Source organism: Motacilla alba, chromosome 1A, assembly GCF_015832195.1.
Source record: "Motacilla alba alba isolate MOTALB_02 chromosome 1A, Motacilla_alba_V1.0_pri, whole genome shotgun sequence".
NCBI lineage: Eukaryota > Metazoa > Chordata > Aves > Passeriformes > Motacillidae > Motacilla > Motacilla alba.
Genome location: NC_052031.1, coordinates 39,331,368 through 39,349,705, shown reverse-complemented (window position 1 = coordinate 39,349,705; position 18,338 = coordinate 39,331,368). Strand labels below are relative to the sequence as shown.

At 39.7% G+C, this 18,338-nt stretch overlaps 1 protein-coding gene across 8 annotated transcripts in view; it reads left to right on the top strand.

Annotated features, from left to right (window-relative positions):
• The first annotated feature begins 1,506 nt into the window (after positions 1–1,506).
• The window catches only part of PPFIA2 (PTPRF interacting protein alpha 2), a 286,609-nt gene continuing 269,777 nt past the window's right edge, over positions 1,507–18,338 (top strand). For 2 of the 8 annotated variants that reach the window (XM_038154170.1, XM_038154168.1), the window contains exons 1-2: positions 1,509–1,977; positions 9,839–10,089. In XM_038154170.1, coding sequence (XP_038010098.1) covers positions 9,841–10,089 — 249 coding nt within the window. In that variant the 5' untranslated portion in view covers positions 1,509–1,977; positions 9,839–9,840. Of the gene's footprint in view, positions 1,978–9,838; positions 10,090–18,338 lie in introns of all 8 variants that reach the window. The other 6 variants (XM_038154174.1, XM_038154172.1, XM_038154181.1 and 3 more) reach the window with 4 other exon arrangements.

Below are 18,338 nucleotides of genomic sequence, written 5' to 3'. Positions count from 1 at the left end.
TTTCTTTGCACTTGGATTTGAAATGTCCATATTGACAGCTTTTCTCAGCTATTTGCCTTACAGTGCGGATGTGCATCCTCCATGCATTTATATTTCCCACAACATGGTGTCACACCTCTTGTGAAGCCAGTTCAGCAGCAAGCATCACTGAGCACAAGCATCACTGAGCACAAGCATCATCTCAGCAAGCTCCTGTCTCCAGCACATTTCCACAGCACAAGAAGAGACTTCAGGCTTCTGAAGTAACACAGTCAATCCTTCACTGATGAAATTCTTCTTCTATGTGGAAGAAATGCAAAGAAAGACTGAAATATTTTTCGCAAGAACAAAGTTTGAGTAGTTGATACAAGTACATCCTCAAACTGGGCTGAACAAATCCTCAAGCCGGCTCTGAAAACGCCGGCTGATAGTCGTTCATTCACAACGCCCAGTTTCATGGACACCCACCGCTGTCCCAGCTCGCCACCCCTGTTTTCCCGCCCGCCTCGGGCCGCCTGTGCCGGCGCTGCCGGGCTGTCAGGGGCGCGCCGGGAGGCGGAGGTGGCGCCGGGGGGCTCGGATGCTGCAGCCCCTCCAGCCCCTCCGAGCCGCCCGGGGGCCGCTCGGCCGCAGGCAGGGGAGTTGTACGGGCTGGAGGCAGCGCTGCTGAACATCCAGGTCACACCCCGGTGTGTCCCCCCCCCCCCCCCCCCCCCCCCCTTTTTTTTCATTTTTCTTTTTCTTAGGAGTGGGCGTGAGGGAATTGACGCCGAGCGAGCCGCGAAGCAGCGGCAGCAGCATCTGGGAAGCCGCGTGCGTGAGGCAGAGGAGGCAGACGCGATTACTTCAGAATTTATTTAAGGACTGGTGAAAACCACTGCAGCGGCTCCAGGGGAAGTCCCCGCGCCGAGGAGCGCGCCCAGCCCGGCAGTGCCGCGCCGCTCCCTCCGCCCTCCGGCCCCGGGCGCAGGGCTCCGGCCCCGGGCGCAGGGCTCCGGCCGCGCCCGGCGCTCCCCAGTGTCTGATAATAATTACACGCCCGGACTATTGAGATTATGGCCGGTTTTATCCCTGCTTTCTCACGGTCGGATTACCGCAGATGATACGTTTTATTACGCTCTACGGTTAGAAGAGATGTTGTGGCGTTTGCCTGAGCTCCTTAAATTACAGGCTGTAGTAGCGTAGCGCTGCCGTGCCAGTCCCGGCGCCGGTGTCCCCGGGCGACGCGGGGCTGGCAGCGGTGCCCGGGGCGCGGCCACGTGCCTGCCGTGGGTGACCGCCGCCCGGGGCTCTCCCGCTCCGGCTCCCGGCTCCCGGCTCCCGGCTCCGCACGGTTGACAGCGGGCTTTGCACGGTGCCAGCCGGGCAGCGATGTGCCAGCCAGGCAGCGACGAGCCGTGGGCAGAGGATATCTCTCTGTAAAGCAGAAAACCGCGTCTGCTTTTTGATCATGCAGGCAGTCGTGCGTGCGTGCGGACTTCAGTCACGCACAGAGACATAATTAGCCTGGGAGGTATCGAAGAACCGGGGAAGCCAGATACCGCTCGGTTAAGTTTAGCAAAAGATAATAAATAAAAGAAAGATGCTTTCGCCCTGCCCCCTCCCCCTGTGATCGTTTGCCTCCAGCTGCAAAGATGCTGTTGCTCGAAAGGAGCTGCTGGAGCTTTAAGAGCCGCTCCCCCCCCTCCTGCTCCCGACAATGGTCTGAACCGAGCTCTGCTTCCCAAAGCAAAATTTGTAATATGCCATTTTTCCCATGGATGCTTCTCCTCTTGGCTGCTGACGAAGTGACCGAAGAAAATGTTGAGGTGCCAAGCAGCGAGACTCGCCGGAGGACGGGTGCGGGGGCTTGGGGTTCCTCGGAGCAACGCCTGTGTCACCATTTCTAGGAAGATGGTCCAGGAGTGCTCGGCTGTGTGAGTCCCCGCTTGAAGCCGGTGGAGACTGCGGTTGTTATTGATCAAGTGAAATAGCAGACGCCGAAATAAAAGATACTAGGTACTGAACCTTCTATTTCTGAGTTAGATATTCTTTCCTTAGCCCTGATATCCTCAGGGGATGAGATGCAAATGCAAAATCTAGCTGTCTGCCTCTTGCTGTAGCACTTGTGTGGTATTTAAATGCATTTCTATAATGGGAGTTGGGGGATTTCAGACTGAAAAATGTGAAATCAACTTTTTTTTTTTTTGGTGGTGAAGGGAAGTAGGAGATGAGAGGGATGCCATAAAGAACAGATAGTTGGAATGAGTCCTTTTTCTAATGTACTGTGTTGACCCCCCCTCCTGTGTGAAAGGAGTGCAGGATGCTTCTGTTAAAGGTGATATCATAGTTTAGTGGAGACTGGCAGGTAAGGAGTTAACTAGGAGGAGGAATATGCATGTAATGCAACTCAGACAATAGGAAGGATTTTCCGTATTGGAATTACACTGTGCTGCCTAAGAGCGATCCTGCTGAGGACATCTGAAGAGACATAATTGTAGTAAGATCTAGTTTTATCAGTCACTATATCTATTTAACGATTTGGAAAAAATAGCTCGTAAATGCAAAATGCCCAGAATGATCCAATGAAATGAGTTTTCAAGCTGATGTCACTGTGGACAGGCTAGAATGTATGGTAGATAGATTTCTACTTCTTTTTCCTGCAGCAAAATTACAAGTAACTTGAAATGACTCCTCAGCTGTGGTGTGCAAATCAAACACAGGAAGAGTAAACAGAAAACAAGCTTTTAAAGCTGGTTATGGATAGAAAGGTGAAGGACTAAAATTAGATTCACATCTAAGGTGATGGCCTTCAAGGTGAGCAAAATGAATGCTTGTCTAAGAGCCTTTGTCAGGCAAAAGCCAAGTAGCTTTGTGCCTTCTTATTCCCAGAGCTTCCCAAGTGAAAGAACTCCATCTGGTAAATGACTTCCAGGCTAAATAAGATTGCAGAGGTGTTTGTTGCAATATTCACTTGAATAAATAATTCTAAGACTCTTGGACAATTGAGATAACAGAAGATGCAAATAGGGTGGGGTCCAGTTAGAAAAAGGAAGACAACTTTTTCATTTTCCACCTCTATAGGATACATACCACAGAAATTTCAAGTAGTTTTAGAAGAAGTCAGTATTGAGGACATACTTTGACACCTGGTCCATACATGATCATAATCAGAAAGAAGTTAATATAAGAGAGTTGTTATCAATTAATTTGTTAATGGAGTCCCTCCCAAAAAGAAGCTTTATATAATATAACAGTTAAGGATGGTCATATCCTGTGTTCTGTGCTTGAATTTTTGTCCATTCCCCTTATCTGGATGTTTGAACTGAGCTGCAGAATTCCTAATTGAGCTAATATGGAGTTCACTCTTGATGGAGACATAATGCAGCTAACGCTATAGATTTGCTATGACATTTTTGCATACAGCCTGAAAAATCTTAATCACAGTGAACCACATTCTTTCTCCCTCCAGTAGGACAGATTAAGCAGTCATTGCTTTTTGCCAGTTGGGTGTTGCGTGTTTAGAGGGCAAACCTGTTCATGATTTCTGGTAATATAGTAGTAGAGAGTGGTCACATAACATCCATCATGCTCCCTGGTATCGCATAACAGGCATTTGTGATCTTTATGCCCTTGTTTGGAGGGAGTAAAATGACAGAAGATTGATGGCTTGTCCATGTTAGTGACTTTTTCAACCATCAGTACTGATGCAAACTCACTGAAGTCCATGATAGAATTTCCATGAATTCAAGCATTTTCTGGATTTGATTCCATGCAAATAACTGGAGAAAACACTGGACTAGGAACCAGTAAACCTGGAAAAGGCTTTGTAGTAGATGCTGCAGAAGATCCACAATGGACAAGAAAGATAATGTGTTTTGAGAGCTTCAGTGTACTGCTTCTCAAGCTGTCATTGGGTATGGCTGTGATACATGAGCGCTCATGTCTAGAACTACTGCTAAAATAAGAGTCTAGGTTTTGTTTCGAATTAGAAGAGTTCTAAAGTTATTACATTACCTAAAAGTCTATTTCTAGGGAGTGTTTATGTGCTACATGGATTTCAAGGGAAGCAGGAATTTGCCAGTATCCTACTTCCCCTTTGGAATCTCTTGGGGGTTTGGGATAGCTGCAGGTGCTACGCAAGTTCACTATATGTTGCAGTCCTTGCAAGTTTTGGATGCTGTGGGGGCACCCTGACCAAGGGAATTGTAATATCTGCTTCGTGGCTCAGGATGGATCTAAGGAACAATGATTATGTATTGACAGTAAAATGCTGGTGACTTAATGCATCTTTCATTGAGGGATTGCTTTACTTATGTTCAGAATACTGGGTAAAGTGATAAACTTTGTACTGTAGAAGTACTAAGTTCAGTATCAATGGAGTTTTATTTTTCTATTTAAAGAAAGAGAAACACATTTGAAAAGTCTTACTTTTGTTGGCTTAGATCAGTCAAGCATAACTTTAGTTAAGCTGTATAACTACAGGGCAAGTCAGTCTTTTTCTGGCAAAGAACACCAGCTTTCCTTCTCTTCTTTTGAATGAAGAGGTATCTAGTGCACATTCAGCTATTAATGTCAGCTCTTTAAGTTGAAGAATATGCCACCTTGTTTATTCCTTTCTCTCCTCTCCTTCCTCTTCTTTGCAATCCTGGCTGCACGGGAAGTGTTGCACAGAATGATGTACAGGAGAGCTTATTCCGTTATCATGGACTTCTGTGGTCTTGAAAATACGGGACAGAGGTGTTTAATCCACCACTTGCAGTTCTTAACAACCTGCAGTTCTGAAAGAAAGTCCAGCTCCCTCAGTGTTCATTCTTCCCTGCCTGTGTTCCACTTAACATGCCTTCAGGTTGGAGTAGATGATCTCCAGAGGTTTCTTGCAACCCTGAGTATTCAGTGATTCTGTCATATCCTGAGAGAGCAAGGTGGCTGTCCACTCACTAGTGGGTTGCTGTAGTTACCTGGCCTGTACCTCACTTTCTTCTGATGACCAATTGGTCAGTTCAGGTCTTAATTACCTTCTCACCTTCTACTTCCATTCCCCCCCCCCCCCCCCCCAGCTTCTTCTCTGCCATTTTCTGGGGAAAAAGCCTGCAGTTCTCTGGTGGCACAATGAGCTGCAGTAGCTTTCCAGATGGACGGCTAGGCACCACTGGTATAACCAAGTAGGATTTGAGGTATCAAGTCTTGGTAAAGAAATGGTTAGTAAAATCCTTCAGTAGGAATTTACTCAGTCTCTGCAAAGGTGCCTCCTTATGGCTGGGTACAGATACACGAGTTTACTCAATTCAACATCATTCATCATTCCTTTGAAAAGAAGCAAACTCTGTGCTTTTGGGTTCTTGGATTTGTTTGGTGGTTGATTTGTTTGAGTCCTATCCCATGGAATTATTACATTTGGAAAGGACCTTTGGAAGTCATCTGTGACAACCCCTTGCTCAGTGCTGGGCCACGTACAAAACAAGATGAGTCTGCTCACTGCAGGTTTGGAAAGTAAAAAGAAAATTCAGTGTTAACTTTAATTTTCAGAAATTTAAGGCAGATATTTATGCACTCCAATTTTGTGATATTTAGATTTTGTCACATTACCTGAAACTTAGAAGTTAGTTTGCAATTTAGAGTGATGACAATGCAATTCAAGGTTTCTGTTTTAAACTTCAGAGACGGGATTCCAGTACATCGTTGTCTTTGCTTATTCTCCTTTTTTTGTCACTGTCAGCTCTGAATTATTTTTCACTAGTAGAACTCATCAAAGAAATGTAACTGTAATTGCCTTGTGGGTGTTGATAGGAATGTATAAATTAGGGAAAGGGATACTATGCTGGGATAACAAATATCTGAACATAGGAGCTGGCATGTGCAGTCCAAGTGGAGAGATTAAAATACATGCACAGACTTGAAGATGTTTATGCATCTGATTTTCAGTGTCCATTCAGAGTTGAATGAGAAACTAACAGCCTATTAAACTGCATAAAACCAGTTCAAAAGTGTGGAGGGCTGGGAGTCTCCATTCCAGTCTTTTATCTTTTGGGGCCATGATTTTCCTGGGCATATGATTATATTCCATCAATCATATGACAAGCTGATAAGCACGGTTAGAAAACATGGAATATCCAGATGTCAGTTTGGATGTGCTTGGTCACATATAGCAGCTGTGGTTTAAAAAATCAAGTTCTCTGAGCCTAGCCAGTTTTTGGAGCAAGAATGGAGATCAAAAAGGAAGCTTAATGGCAGTCCTTTAGTAATCTTCAGTTCAATTCTGAGTGGAATTGATATCTACATGTTTAGTAAGAACTGAGTACCTGAGACAAATACCTGCTATGTATGCATGGATCTGTTGAGCTGTACATATTTCAATAAGTTCAGGATGCAGCTGTCCTGTGTATATGAAATTTGATTCATGCATATATAGGGAAGAGTCTGAGTTTTTTCAAGTTATGTAAATTCACAGATCAGCTGCAAAAGTATGTGTGGCATGGTAGTTCTGAAGTGTAATAGAAGTGGGCCTGCCAATAGCTTTATTTTGAGCCTTTTAGAACTGCAGCATTGAATGTGGCTGTTTCTCCCCTAGAAATACAACTGGAAAAGGAATATATTTTTCACAAAAAGAATGGCTTATTCTGGTTAATTTGTCAGAGAGATCACTTTCAGTGTTTAATGATTGAAATCCTTCCTGTATAAAATATATTTGAGCTTAACACAGATTTATGGTCTGTGATTAGTGGGGAAGAGTAGGTAGGTAGATCCCTTCTAATTTCATTGTATGAAATATTTCAGCTGATTTAAGTTATGAAACCAGACTAAAAATTGTTAGGATGGTGGAGTTTTTTTAATCACCAAATTTAGGTTTAAAATTCAAATTACATAGAAGGAAAATCAGAAATGGCCCTCTTTCCCTACTGGAAATTTTAAAAATATAATTCAAGTTACTCAGGATATCACCACATTAGCGATCAGACCAAACTGATCATAGCAGTACTATTTTTATTTTATGTTTTAGCATTAATCCCTCAGTTGACTCTGTCTGTATGTGTTGTCTTGGTCATCTGTGTCCTTCTGGTGTATGCAAACTAAATTCCTTTCAGAGACAACTAAGCTGGGATCTGATTCTTACATTTAAATCTCCTGACCCTGTGTGTGAACCACATCATCATGTGGTTTGCCAGAGGTTGACTAATACATGCACACACCATCAGGAAATGTGAAGAGCTCTTGTAACTCTGTGACATATTTCACTTCCTGTATAAAGATCCAAATGCATATGTGCCCTTCTATTTGTCCTCAGCTTCCAGTCCTATACTACTAGGCTGTGATCGGTCTGTTTGCTGATACTCCTCCTCTGTTCCTCTGAAGTTCTTCCTCTGCTTTACCTGCCCTAGCTTTTGTTGCAGTCCCTCTTGATAAGCCTTCTTTCCTTTTTTTTTTTCTTAATTTAAAAATTTTTCAAATATTCAAAGTATTTTGATTCCTTCCTGCTATCAAGCAGGAATTTGTAAAAAGTGTAATAAGGTCCTGGGGAAGTAGCTCTGTTCTTCAGCATGTGCTTGGGGAAGTGTTAAATGGTGGCTGCCTCAGGACATTGAAAGCATCCCATGTGTTGGCACATGTAAGAGTGATAAATGCCAAGAAAGTTTTAAAAATGGAAAACAAAAATGTTTTTCTAAAGGCAAGAAGACACAAATCATAGTAAATTGAACAGCATGGCATACTAGGTTTTTCATGAAAGGCTGTAAGAAATTTTCCTTTGGAAGCCCCACAGGAAACCTGCAGTTGCTTGAGATTTTGTTCCTTTTTTTTGTTGCTTGGTGACCCAGGAGCACTCGGAGAAGCCAGGATTCCTTCTGAGTTGTTTGGGGTCCTCATGGACCCCCACAAACTATGTGTGAGGTCATGATCCAGGATTCCCATATCTCTTGCTCCTTGCTCTTGCAGGAATCCAAGTGTCTCCTTCTGTCACATCCTACCAGCATTTCTGTCTGGCTCAGGTTAACAGACTGCTTTGCTGTATTTCTCTTCACTTGCAGGGTGGGGGAGGGAGAGCATGTATGTGGTTCCCATGGAATAATGGCATTGATCTCCGAACTTCCAGAAAGCGATGTACATCACCAGGCTGACTACAAGAACTGCTGTACCTTTTAAAGATTCTCCTGGGGCTGTGAGCTGTGGGAGAATACTTCCAAATAGCAACTGCCTACACCAGGAACGGCCCACCCATTCCCTGCCTTCTCTGCTGTCTTAGTCATAGCCCAAGTTTGTTACTTGTGCTATCAGAACAATGCAGTCCAGGGATTCGAAATACGAACAATGCATAGCCCCCTGCCTTCCCTGAATGCAACAGCTGAGAGGGACAAGATGTGGTAATAGTGCTATGAGCATTCAGCTCACGGATTCCCTTATTACTCCACAACCACTTATATATATGGCTTCCTACATCCCCACAATGACTAAGAGATTTCCTGTCTATTGTGAATGCAAGGTGATGAGGTAGCAACAGCTGTCCACACGGAGCTTTCCCTACCTGTTCTCACACACTCACCAGCATTCCCTCAAAATTGTACCACTCTCACTCTGCCACAGCCTGTGTGAAGGGGTAGCAAATGCTGTGCCCTTCACACCAGAAACCTGATCTGCATGTGTAGCACATTGGAAGTAATTTCTTGAATGATGAAGCTTCACCAATGAGAATCCCCTGGGACAAGAAATCTGACCCATGAGATGTTGATGATTGTGAGGCAGGAAGAGTTCAGTGACAATCCAAATTGTTCACTTTGGTCTTGGAGAATGGGCATGCAGAGACCATGGTCTCTGGCCACCTGGTGCATACTGAAAAGCTATCACTGAACTGAGCAAGTGGCACATGGCCTTGGAATTTTTTTAATTATCCCTTTGCTTACCGTGAACTTGACCACCCCAAACTGGTTAGCCACAGGCGGGAGCTGAGTGGAGACTGGCGATGGCCCCTTGCTGAGTGCAGTGTACTTACATGATGTTGTGAGAGGTTCCTAGAGGCAAGGTGGGCTCCCCTGGCTGTCATCCTGCATCCCAAGGTCCCTGTGGACAGTGGACAAAGCAGACAACATCAGCAAGCTCCCCCAAGGATTCCTAAAGCTTCCCACAGTACATGAAGTGGAGGTTTGAGATCTATGGAAGAAGCTTTGGAGCTGAAGTATGGGACTAGGTGATGTTATTTGCTCTGCTCAGGACAGATTTAAGAAACAAACAACAGTGATTCTGTTCCTGGTAATTCAATTTGCAGAAGATATCACAGGGATGTAATTAGCAGAGTTTCTAGTTCTTGACCTCTTACTGAACAAGCTCACTAGAGAATAACTTCCCCTGAGGATGGGAATAACTAGATAGAAAAATAGATTAACCTGGCATTGTTAAGGCAGCATGATACTGGATCAATGGTTAGCCTGAGCTGTACTGTAGAATTGCCTAGAGGAAGACAAAATCTGGCAATTAGTGGCAGCTATTGACATCAATACCAACAATTCAACAATGAAATTAAGTAAGAGAAGGGGGAAAAGCAACAATAAGGAAGACTACAATTGCAGAGGAAGTATTTTCTGTTATTTTAAGAGAGTATTATTTCCAAAATTATTAATTTAAAATATTCTATAACCCTCCATTTCCTTCCAGTCAGTCTTCTTTAGTTTTGGGAAGCACATTCAAAGTCTTTGGTCTCTGGAATTAGTCATCACTGTATTTAATTCCTCTTTATTGACCATCTGATTAACATTGCACACAAGTTTAAAAGTGGGAACAATGCAGTTGTCTACTAACTGTGTCCATGTGACAGAGTTTATTCCTCTTATGAAACATCCTAAAATGTTTTCGCTACTGAAGAGCTGTTCCTTGATTTGTGTTTATTTTAAAGAAATGATGTGTGAAGTGATGCCAACGATAAATGAGGACACCCCGATGAGTCAACGGGGGTCCCAAAGCAGTGGCTCGGACTCGGATTCTCATTTTGAGCAGCTGATGGTGAACATGCTGGATGAAAGGGACCGTCTCCTTGATACCCTTCGGGAGACACAGGAAAGCTTGTCACTTGCACAGCAACGCCTACAGGATGTCATCTACGACAGAGATTCCCTCCAGCGACAGCTGAACTCAGCACTGCCTCAGGTATGTTGTTAATAAAGATTCTTTTTTTTTATTTTGGGTTCACTAATTTTTTACTTAATACCACTTACTTTAACCCTAATCAGTATGTATTCCTTGAGGTCCAAATTTTGCTCCCATTCATGTCAGCTGCAGAGCTCCTACTGAATTAATAGTACCTGGTTTGACCTCTATGGGACCTATTTTCATATTTAAGAGTAGGAGTAATGCTGTTGACACGAAGGAGAGCAAGATGAAGGTCTGTAGCTACTGGTTCTTTTGGCTGTTGCTCTAGCATTTACAACAGGTTAGGGATCATTTAAATAAAAGATCTAGTGGTAAAAATATAACAAAAAGAATGAGGATGTTTTCTAGACACTTCTCTTCTAATGAACAACAAATAAAACTAACTAATGTAGGTTAAATATGGCATGACACAACCCCAAAAGAACAACTGATACCTTAATATTTTAATTCAGTTAAGTTTAAATATTTATATAAATCTCATTTGAAGTTACCCTAGCCTTTTTTGGGAACTTCAGAACTGAGCAACTTCAATTAAAATGCATATGTGATATTATATGTCAATATTATATGTCAATAAAATTGTTTTTAATATACTAGAATTAAAAGCAAAGAAAGATGGCCAGAGGTTGGAAAGATACCATGATTGAAAATTCAGATTTTCTCCACGTTTTTTTCTTTCTGTCTCTCAGCTGTCATTTATTAGGGAGTGTGACCATGAGGGCCTAGGGAGGAATTAGGACAGTGTGTGGCTGGAATAAAGAGGTAATAAGGATGAATGAAATGAGTAAGAAAATTTTTAAGGGTAGAAGAGCAAAACGGCACCCTCTGGAATAAGAAACAACAGTTGTTCAAGGGCTAACCTCAGTAGGTTTTTGAAATATCTTGGGATAGGACAAAATGAGAGAGAGAGACTGTAATCATTTGAACAACAGCATTAGCAATTTCAGCATTAGCTGCAGACAACAAGAATGCCTGCAGCTGTTTTGAGACAAACAAAAAGGAGTAGCAATGATCTTGATATACTGTAAAATCAAGGTTGGTTTTTCTTTTTTTTTCTCTTTATTTGTGGGCAGTTGAGCTTTTTTTACAGGTATCTCTACATAAAAGAGTGGAAAAGAGTAAGTGAAAGACAGCATAAGTCCTTTATTCAAAGATTTACTGCTGGAAATCCAAGGAAGAGAGGACGCTCTGCATCTGTGAAGTCCCATTCAGTGTGCTGCTCAGTGTGCAGAGGCACTCTCCACTGAGCCCATAATGAGTTATTTTTGTTGAGCACTAGCAGGTGTCTAAGCCCTAATGAGTCTTACATATGCAGAACTCCTGCTAAAATACTAGAGACTAGCTAAGGAAAATAATATTAAGCATAAATGTGATACAGAGCCTAAAAGAAATTAATTCTAAGGAAATGGATCACAATAGTGTTTTATTCTTTATTTCTTCTAGTAAGAAATAAAGAATAAAATTATGTTGTGTTATGTAGTTTTGAATGATAGCTATACACGTCCTGAAAGCAATAGATTTGTCAGGTCAACGCTTTGGTCACCACGTGCCATTAAGAATGTGGTTTAGGTAGCATTCATCTTTATATCTAAGAGGGATGTAGGTTTTCCATATGAGCAACTGTGTGACACACTGCTTACACCTTAAAGCAGAATCAGGTTTTATGTCCATCAAATATGTTATCTAGATCTTCATGTAAGTAATTAAATTCTGTAGAATTCTGTTCTTATAGGTACAGCACACTGGCTTAGTAATATAACATTCAAGTAATAGAGTCTTTCAAGGATGTGGTTTTCATATCACTGCCACTGAATTTAGTTTCAATTCTGGACTTGAGATATTTTACATAGTACTTTCAGAGTTTTTTGGTTTATGGTTTTATGAGTGTCAAACTTGCCTTGCTAACTGCCTGTTACAGCCTTCTGACAAAATATTACCTAGGACTTACTACGTAGTGGAGAGGGAGAATTCTTCTTTACTCAGTTTAGGACAATAATATATAAGATATCTCTATGATAATTATCATTTAGTTACAATGTGACATCTGATGAGTCTTGCTTTATCAGAATTTATTCTTTTAGTTCTTGATCCCTCGAGTGGTCTTCACAATTCAATTATTTCTTAGTATTTCCATAGTGCTTTATGCGTAGAAATTGTGTATTGGCACAGTTATATTCCAGAGCATTTTTGTTAGGACACTGTTTTGGCGTATTGTCTGTTTAAGTGTTCACAGTGAGAAATATGTTCTGGAAAAATCATTACACTCGTGATAAATAGAACCTGCACAAAAAGATCTTGCATGAAAACGCAGCCATTGAAAAACCTTGTTGGATGGGAAATAGGAAATCATAAATAACATTAAATAGGAAGCTTGTGTTATTAGTTAATGCTGTTAGAGCTGTTAAGGCTGTAGCCAATGACTGTAGATGTCTTTAAGTTTTTATACTGGTCTGCACCGCAACAGAACAATGTACAATCATCTATGTCTTTCAAATCTGAGGTACAGAAATACAGTTGTCATGCTAAGTGTTATCATTGAAATAAATTTTATTTCCATTAGATTGGCTGTTTTAACTTTATGAACATGTATGTGTAACTGAACAGCTCTGTTTCAGGAAGGAGGGAAAAAGTGAGCAGAAAATTACAGATCAGCTAGTCTAAATAAAATAACAGGGAAGACTTTAATCTTGTTTTGGAGGAAAATCTAATGATATGTCAAAAAGCTAACTTAAAAATATGACAAGGGTTTATCAAAATTATACAAAGTAACTCAACATAACCCTTTGGTACCAACTGATTGGTACCAAATTGATTTTTAGATTGGGGAACTACAGTATCCCTAAAATTATATATTTGAAAGTCACCTCATGTAAATTACTAATAGAGGGAATGTGTGTAAGGAAAAGCAATATAATAATTAATAAGGTCAGTAATAAAAGAGAGAGAGAGAGGAAAAATTTTCACTTACAATAGACTGACAGGATGGAAGGAGAGTAGAAGTAGTTAATGTATTTTGAGATAAGTTTTTATTAATTTGAGCATAAGAAGAAGCATGCTAGTGGAAATTTCAGACGACACAAAATTGAGTTAAATTTTGAACTAAAGGAGTATATTGTAATACACAAGAATAAGAGTAACAGAGGTGGGAGGGTAGTGCATGGTAAAAGGGTGAGTGCCTTATATCTAGCAGGTAATAAAAAATAAATGACCTTTTAGGTAGCAGTAGTAAAGAGGGATAATATATGGTTTACAATGGTGGTAGGCAGCCAGTGGGTGTTAAAAATGGAAAGTACCATTTTGAAACGTGTTATGTAAGAGGCTTCTGTTGGAAGTAGGTAAATATTAATGTAGTTAGACCAAGGGGTGGTTTGGACCTTATTTATCTGACTTTTGTCACAGTAGTGATTGAAGAGATTCCTCAAATTGGAAGAGATTAAGAAAAACACTACTAGAGGAAAGAGGAAGTAACATTTTCTGTCTGAAAAGACTAATTGAAGATTTCTTATTTCTTGGGGAGACTGACTTGAGATAGACTATGAGTGATTTCATAGATTTTCTTGGAGAGACAGGAAGATGGAATGAACAGGTGAAGATGAAAGAAATAATGTTGTTGAAGGAATAAAAGATTGTAGGGTACCATGAATAAAGATAGGTCATTCATCAAAAGAAGGTCTTGCATTATGAAAGAAAGGCATCTTTCTTAGACAAAGACACAGTGAAAACCCAAAACTGTTTCCAAGATGAAGCTGGTAGAAAAGACATTATATGTCATAACACCTTTGCTTAACCTGTGAACTGGACCCAGAACACCTCTTCAGATTCTTTATTTCAGACTTTATTGTGGAGATATTCAGACTCCAGTTCACAAGTGATCTTGTTCATTCTTAAAGCTGCCTGTTGGCAGTGGAAACATCTAAGGAAAATGTGTCTGGGTCTGCACTGCATGATCCCCAATAACAGGAATTTATTGCATTAAGATCATAACTCTTAAATCCAGAAAAAAAAATGCTAAATAGAATGAACTACACTGTAATGAGGAAGCATAGGATCTAAATACTTAATAGTTTGTTTTTATTTTATTGGACTAAAATTAGGTCTTTTATTGCAGCATAAGAAAGCGTTCTACTAAAAAGGTTAGGAACTTTAACTCCGTTTTTGAGTGCTAGAAAGAGGAAAATGTTCAGTTACAACTTTCTCAAGAAAATTTAACCATCATTTTCTCTAAGCTAAATAGTCTAGAAAACATCACCTTGATTAGTTACCTTGTAAACAAACTGGAAAAATACAGCATACGTCACTGTAAGACTTCTAATGACACATAGAATCATAAGAGTTGTAAATGTATTCTGATAAACAATATTGAATGAGTCTTGTTTTTTGGTTACTTTATTGCTTTTCTTTTAGCCTTTCAAGAATAAGTTTCAAGGTATGAAGTATATTATTTATATGAAGATGTTAATAACTTATCACTCTATAGTCAAGTTTATTTTGTTCATTAATAATGCACTTGCTCAGTGATTTACTTAGAAATTATTATTCACATAATAGTTGAGGTTGGAAGGGACCTCGGGAGGTCACCTTGTCTCGCTTTTCTGCTGCAGCAGGGTTACTAAGAACAGGCTGCCCAGGACTGTGTCCAGATGGCTTTTAAATATTTCTGAGGGTAGACTCCACAGCCTCTCTGGGCAACCTGTGCCAGTGCTCAGTCACCCTTACTGTAAAAAGTAAAAAATGTTTCCTGATGTTCAGGAGGAGCCTTCTGTATTTCCATTTGTGTTCATTGTCTCTTTAATATTACATTACCAGAAAGTCCTGATTGTACTGATCATTTATGGTAGCAGATTTTATTATTTAGTGTCTGTAAGTCTTTTCATGTATTGATTATCGGAATCTGCACCTATGATACATCTTTTTTAAGTAATAGTGGCTGTCACCAGTCAACTCATTATTTTCCATATGCTTTAGCATAGTTTCCAGGAGGGTCTCTACTCCATGATTTTGCTGGTCACTGAAGTGAAGCTGACTGGCCTTCAGCTGCCTACATCTTCCTTTTTACCCTTCTTAAAAATTAGGGTTGCATTTCTGCTTTTCCAGTCAGTGGGAACTTCACAAGGCTGACACAACTTCTCAAATATGATGGATAATGGCTTGGACGCTTCATCTGTCCGTTCCCTCAGGACATGTGGATGCATCTCATCAGGTCCTATGGACCTGTGCACCTTTAAGTTCCTTAGATGTACATAATCTCAAAGCTGCTATTCAGTAACGAATAGCTTTTGTGCTATTCTGTAATGAATAGCTTCTCTGCTATTCTGCATTTCTGCTATTATGCAGAAGTGCTTTTGCATTCTCATAGTCCGTGCCTTTGCCTTCTACAACTCGGGATGGTGTGGCTGGAGCACAATGTGTAGTTTGCATGGCTTTAAACAGCTTAACTTGTATGAGTTGAATTCTTCTGTATTTGGGTATAAAACCTCCCATCTTTGAAACAGACCTTTTAAAAGTAAAGCAGTCTAGATATGTTATTCTTTGGTAGAGATCATAGTATAATTTATACTGAAAGACACCATTGGAACTCCATTTTGTTTCTTTTTTAAAACTTATTTTGTTTATTTCCTGCAGGTTTGAGTGTGTTGTGATTTGAGTGAATCTCTCTGGTGGAGATCTAAACGCCGAGTTCTAGTTGAGTGTAAATTCTTTTGAATGCTGCAAATTTTTTTTTTTCTGCAGTAGCTATTATTATCAGCACTGTTTGCAAATCTTTCTGGATATCGATGGTAGAATTGTTTGGAGTGTGGAACTGCAGTACTAAAATGAATCCTTTTATATCCTCTGGTACCCCATAGATTTCAACTAAATTGTAATTGTTAGCTACAATAATTCAGTAATAAAATCAGTAATAGAAATATAGTGATAATCATTAAGGTTTTATTTGATCTAATAAGATACCACTCATTTAGAAATGCTTACTGGAGGCATGATAGAAGGGAAAATCCAAAGAGGGAAATGTAATGACCTTGTTTTATTGAACCAGTTTATGTAATTTGATCAATGTTAACCTTCAATAGGATTGTGATTAGAGAATTTTGTTGATAGACTTGCAGTTTCTTCCAATACAGTGAGCAAGGAATTTTGTACTGCCAGAGACAAGAAAGGTATAGGGAGACAACAGTAAGTCAGTAGGGCCTTATTCTGAGGTTGTGTTTTCTGTTTTAGATGTGTGTGCACATAGTACATGGATACAACATACTGGCATCACACTGATACTTGTATAGATACAAAAATAAAATAGCCTGATAGAAATAAATACACAGATTTAAATAGAAATAATTAAAATAGACTTTGTTTATTTAAGATTGGGCATTTGCTGTTAGGTGAAAATAATAGCTTGACCCACAGTATTGTTCTCAAAACAGCTCTTGTTTCTATGAGGAAGATGGAATGATGGCTTTTTTTTCACTCTTTATTTCTTTCTGGTTGTGCTGAAGAACATAAAGTACCAATTGCATCCTGTATATTTGAATGAATAATCAGTACTTTTTCTGAGATTCTAAAAGCATCCTCTTGTGTGAAGGACTTCTGTTAATTTTCTATCTATTTTTTTTTAAATCTTGCAAGATTATGCATTTTTCTCAAATTTCCAGGGAATATTTTAGGAAGAATTCCAAGTAGTGAAATGGAGATCTGAGTGAAATGTGTCTGAGGGGAAAGTTCCAAGTTTTCTGTCTCAAAAATCCAGTGATATTCTCTGTATTCATGTGCAAAAACTAAAGCTTGACACAGTGATTGTTTCTGTCTCTGAATTTGCTGTGTTTTACAGTTTTGCCGGCTACTCAACATAAACATGTTAATTTTCAGGTGTTCTGAATCCATGCATTTCCCATTAAAATCAATGCAAGTAGCAAGTGTTTGTGACTGCCAAAATCAATTTAGATTGCTAAATAGCAGAAATATTTTCTTAAACAAATTGGAATGATGCTTTTTTGCTAATTATTTTAGCTATTTGTCTCAAGATGTTAACATTGAGGGAAGCATATTGAGATGTATGCCAGAAATCAGATTCTAACCATAACTATTAGTTCTAATAGAGTAAATATGGAAATAAATGTTTTTACAGGATTTAAATGTATAGAGGGGAGACAGAGCACCTGAAAATCAAAGAAAACTTTGCATTATAAAGTTTCAGTGGTTTCAGTGCAGCACAATGCTGAAGTATTAGTTGTGTCCAACCTAAAAATTGTTTAGGAAAAGTTTGAGGTTTTCCTTCCTTGGTAACAGAACGCGTAACATAACAGCACATGGCAGTTCTTTTTTCCACATAAAATTGAATGAAAGTTGTTTTAATGGTGTTAAATACCAATTTTATTCTGGTGGATAACTCCCAACTAATATTATCTGATACTAAACAGATTGACAGTATCTGTGGTGTAAGTAAGACAGTGCTTTAGCTGGGTCCTCTCCGGACTATCTTTTCTTTTTAAACAGCCATCTTATTCCCAACAGAGCACAGTTAAAGGTATAATTATACATACAAGCAACAACTTGAATTCTTTTCAAGTATGAGTTTATTTTTTGCTGTTGTGAAGTTCTGTGTATTGAGTAGTGTATCGCAAATAATTATAAGCAGGAGATTTTATCTTAAAAGCTTTGGACTTCTTAATAAATACTTGATGACTGAAGAAGACTGATGTGGCAATCCAGCGGAGGAATAAAATGGGATATGGGGAAAAAAGACAGAAACTTAAATATTTAGAGGAGGAAGAACATACAGTGAATGCCTGAAGACTATGTACTCCCATTTCACTCTGTATCTGCTTCATAAACATTGATATCAATTATTTTGGTTCGAACCAGGTACATCAACTGCTACATTAACTATTGATGGCTCATTATCTGAAGGTTTAGAAAGACACACAAATGAATATAAGGAAAAAATATAATGGTGCTGGTCAACAGAATAGAGCACAGAGGATTATCCAAGTCTCTATATATTAAGCTGTTGCCATTAAAATTATAGACACTGTAGTTTTAATAACAGCCACAATCATGGGATTTTTTCCCTAGTTTTCATAACAGCTATAGTCATGCCTCTCAGTGTTTAAGAAGCATTTGGACAATGGTTTCAACAATGTGATTTAACCTTTTCAGCCCTGAAGTGCTCAGGCATTAGAACTAGATGATTATTGTAGGTACCTTCTAACTGAACTATTCTATGCTGTTACAGTGAGGAAAAGCTGGAAAAAATA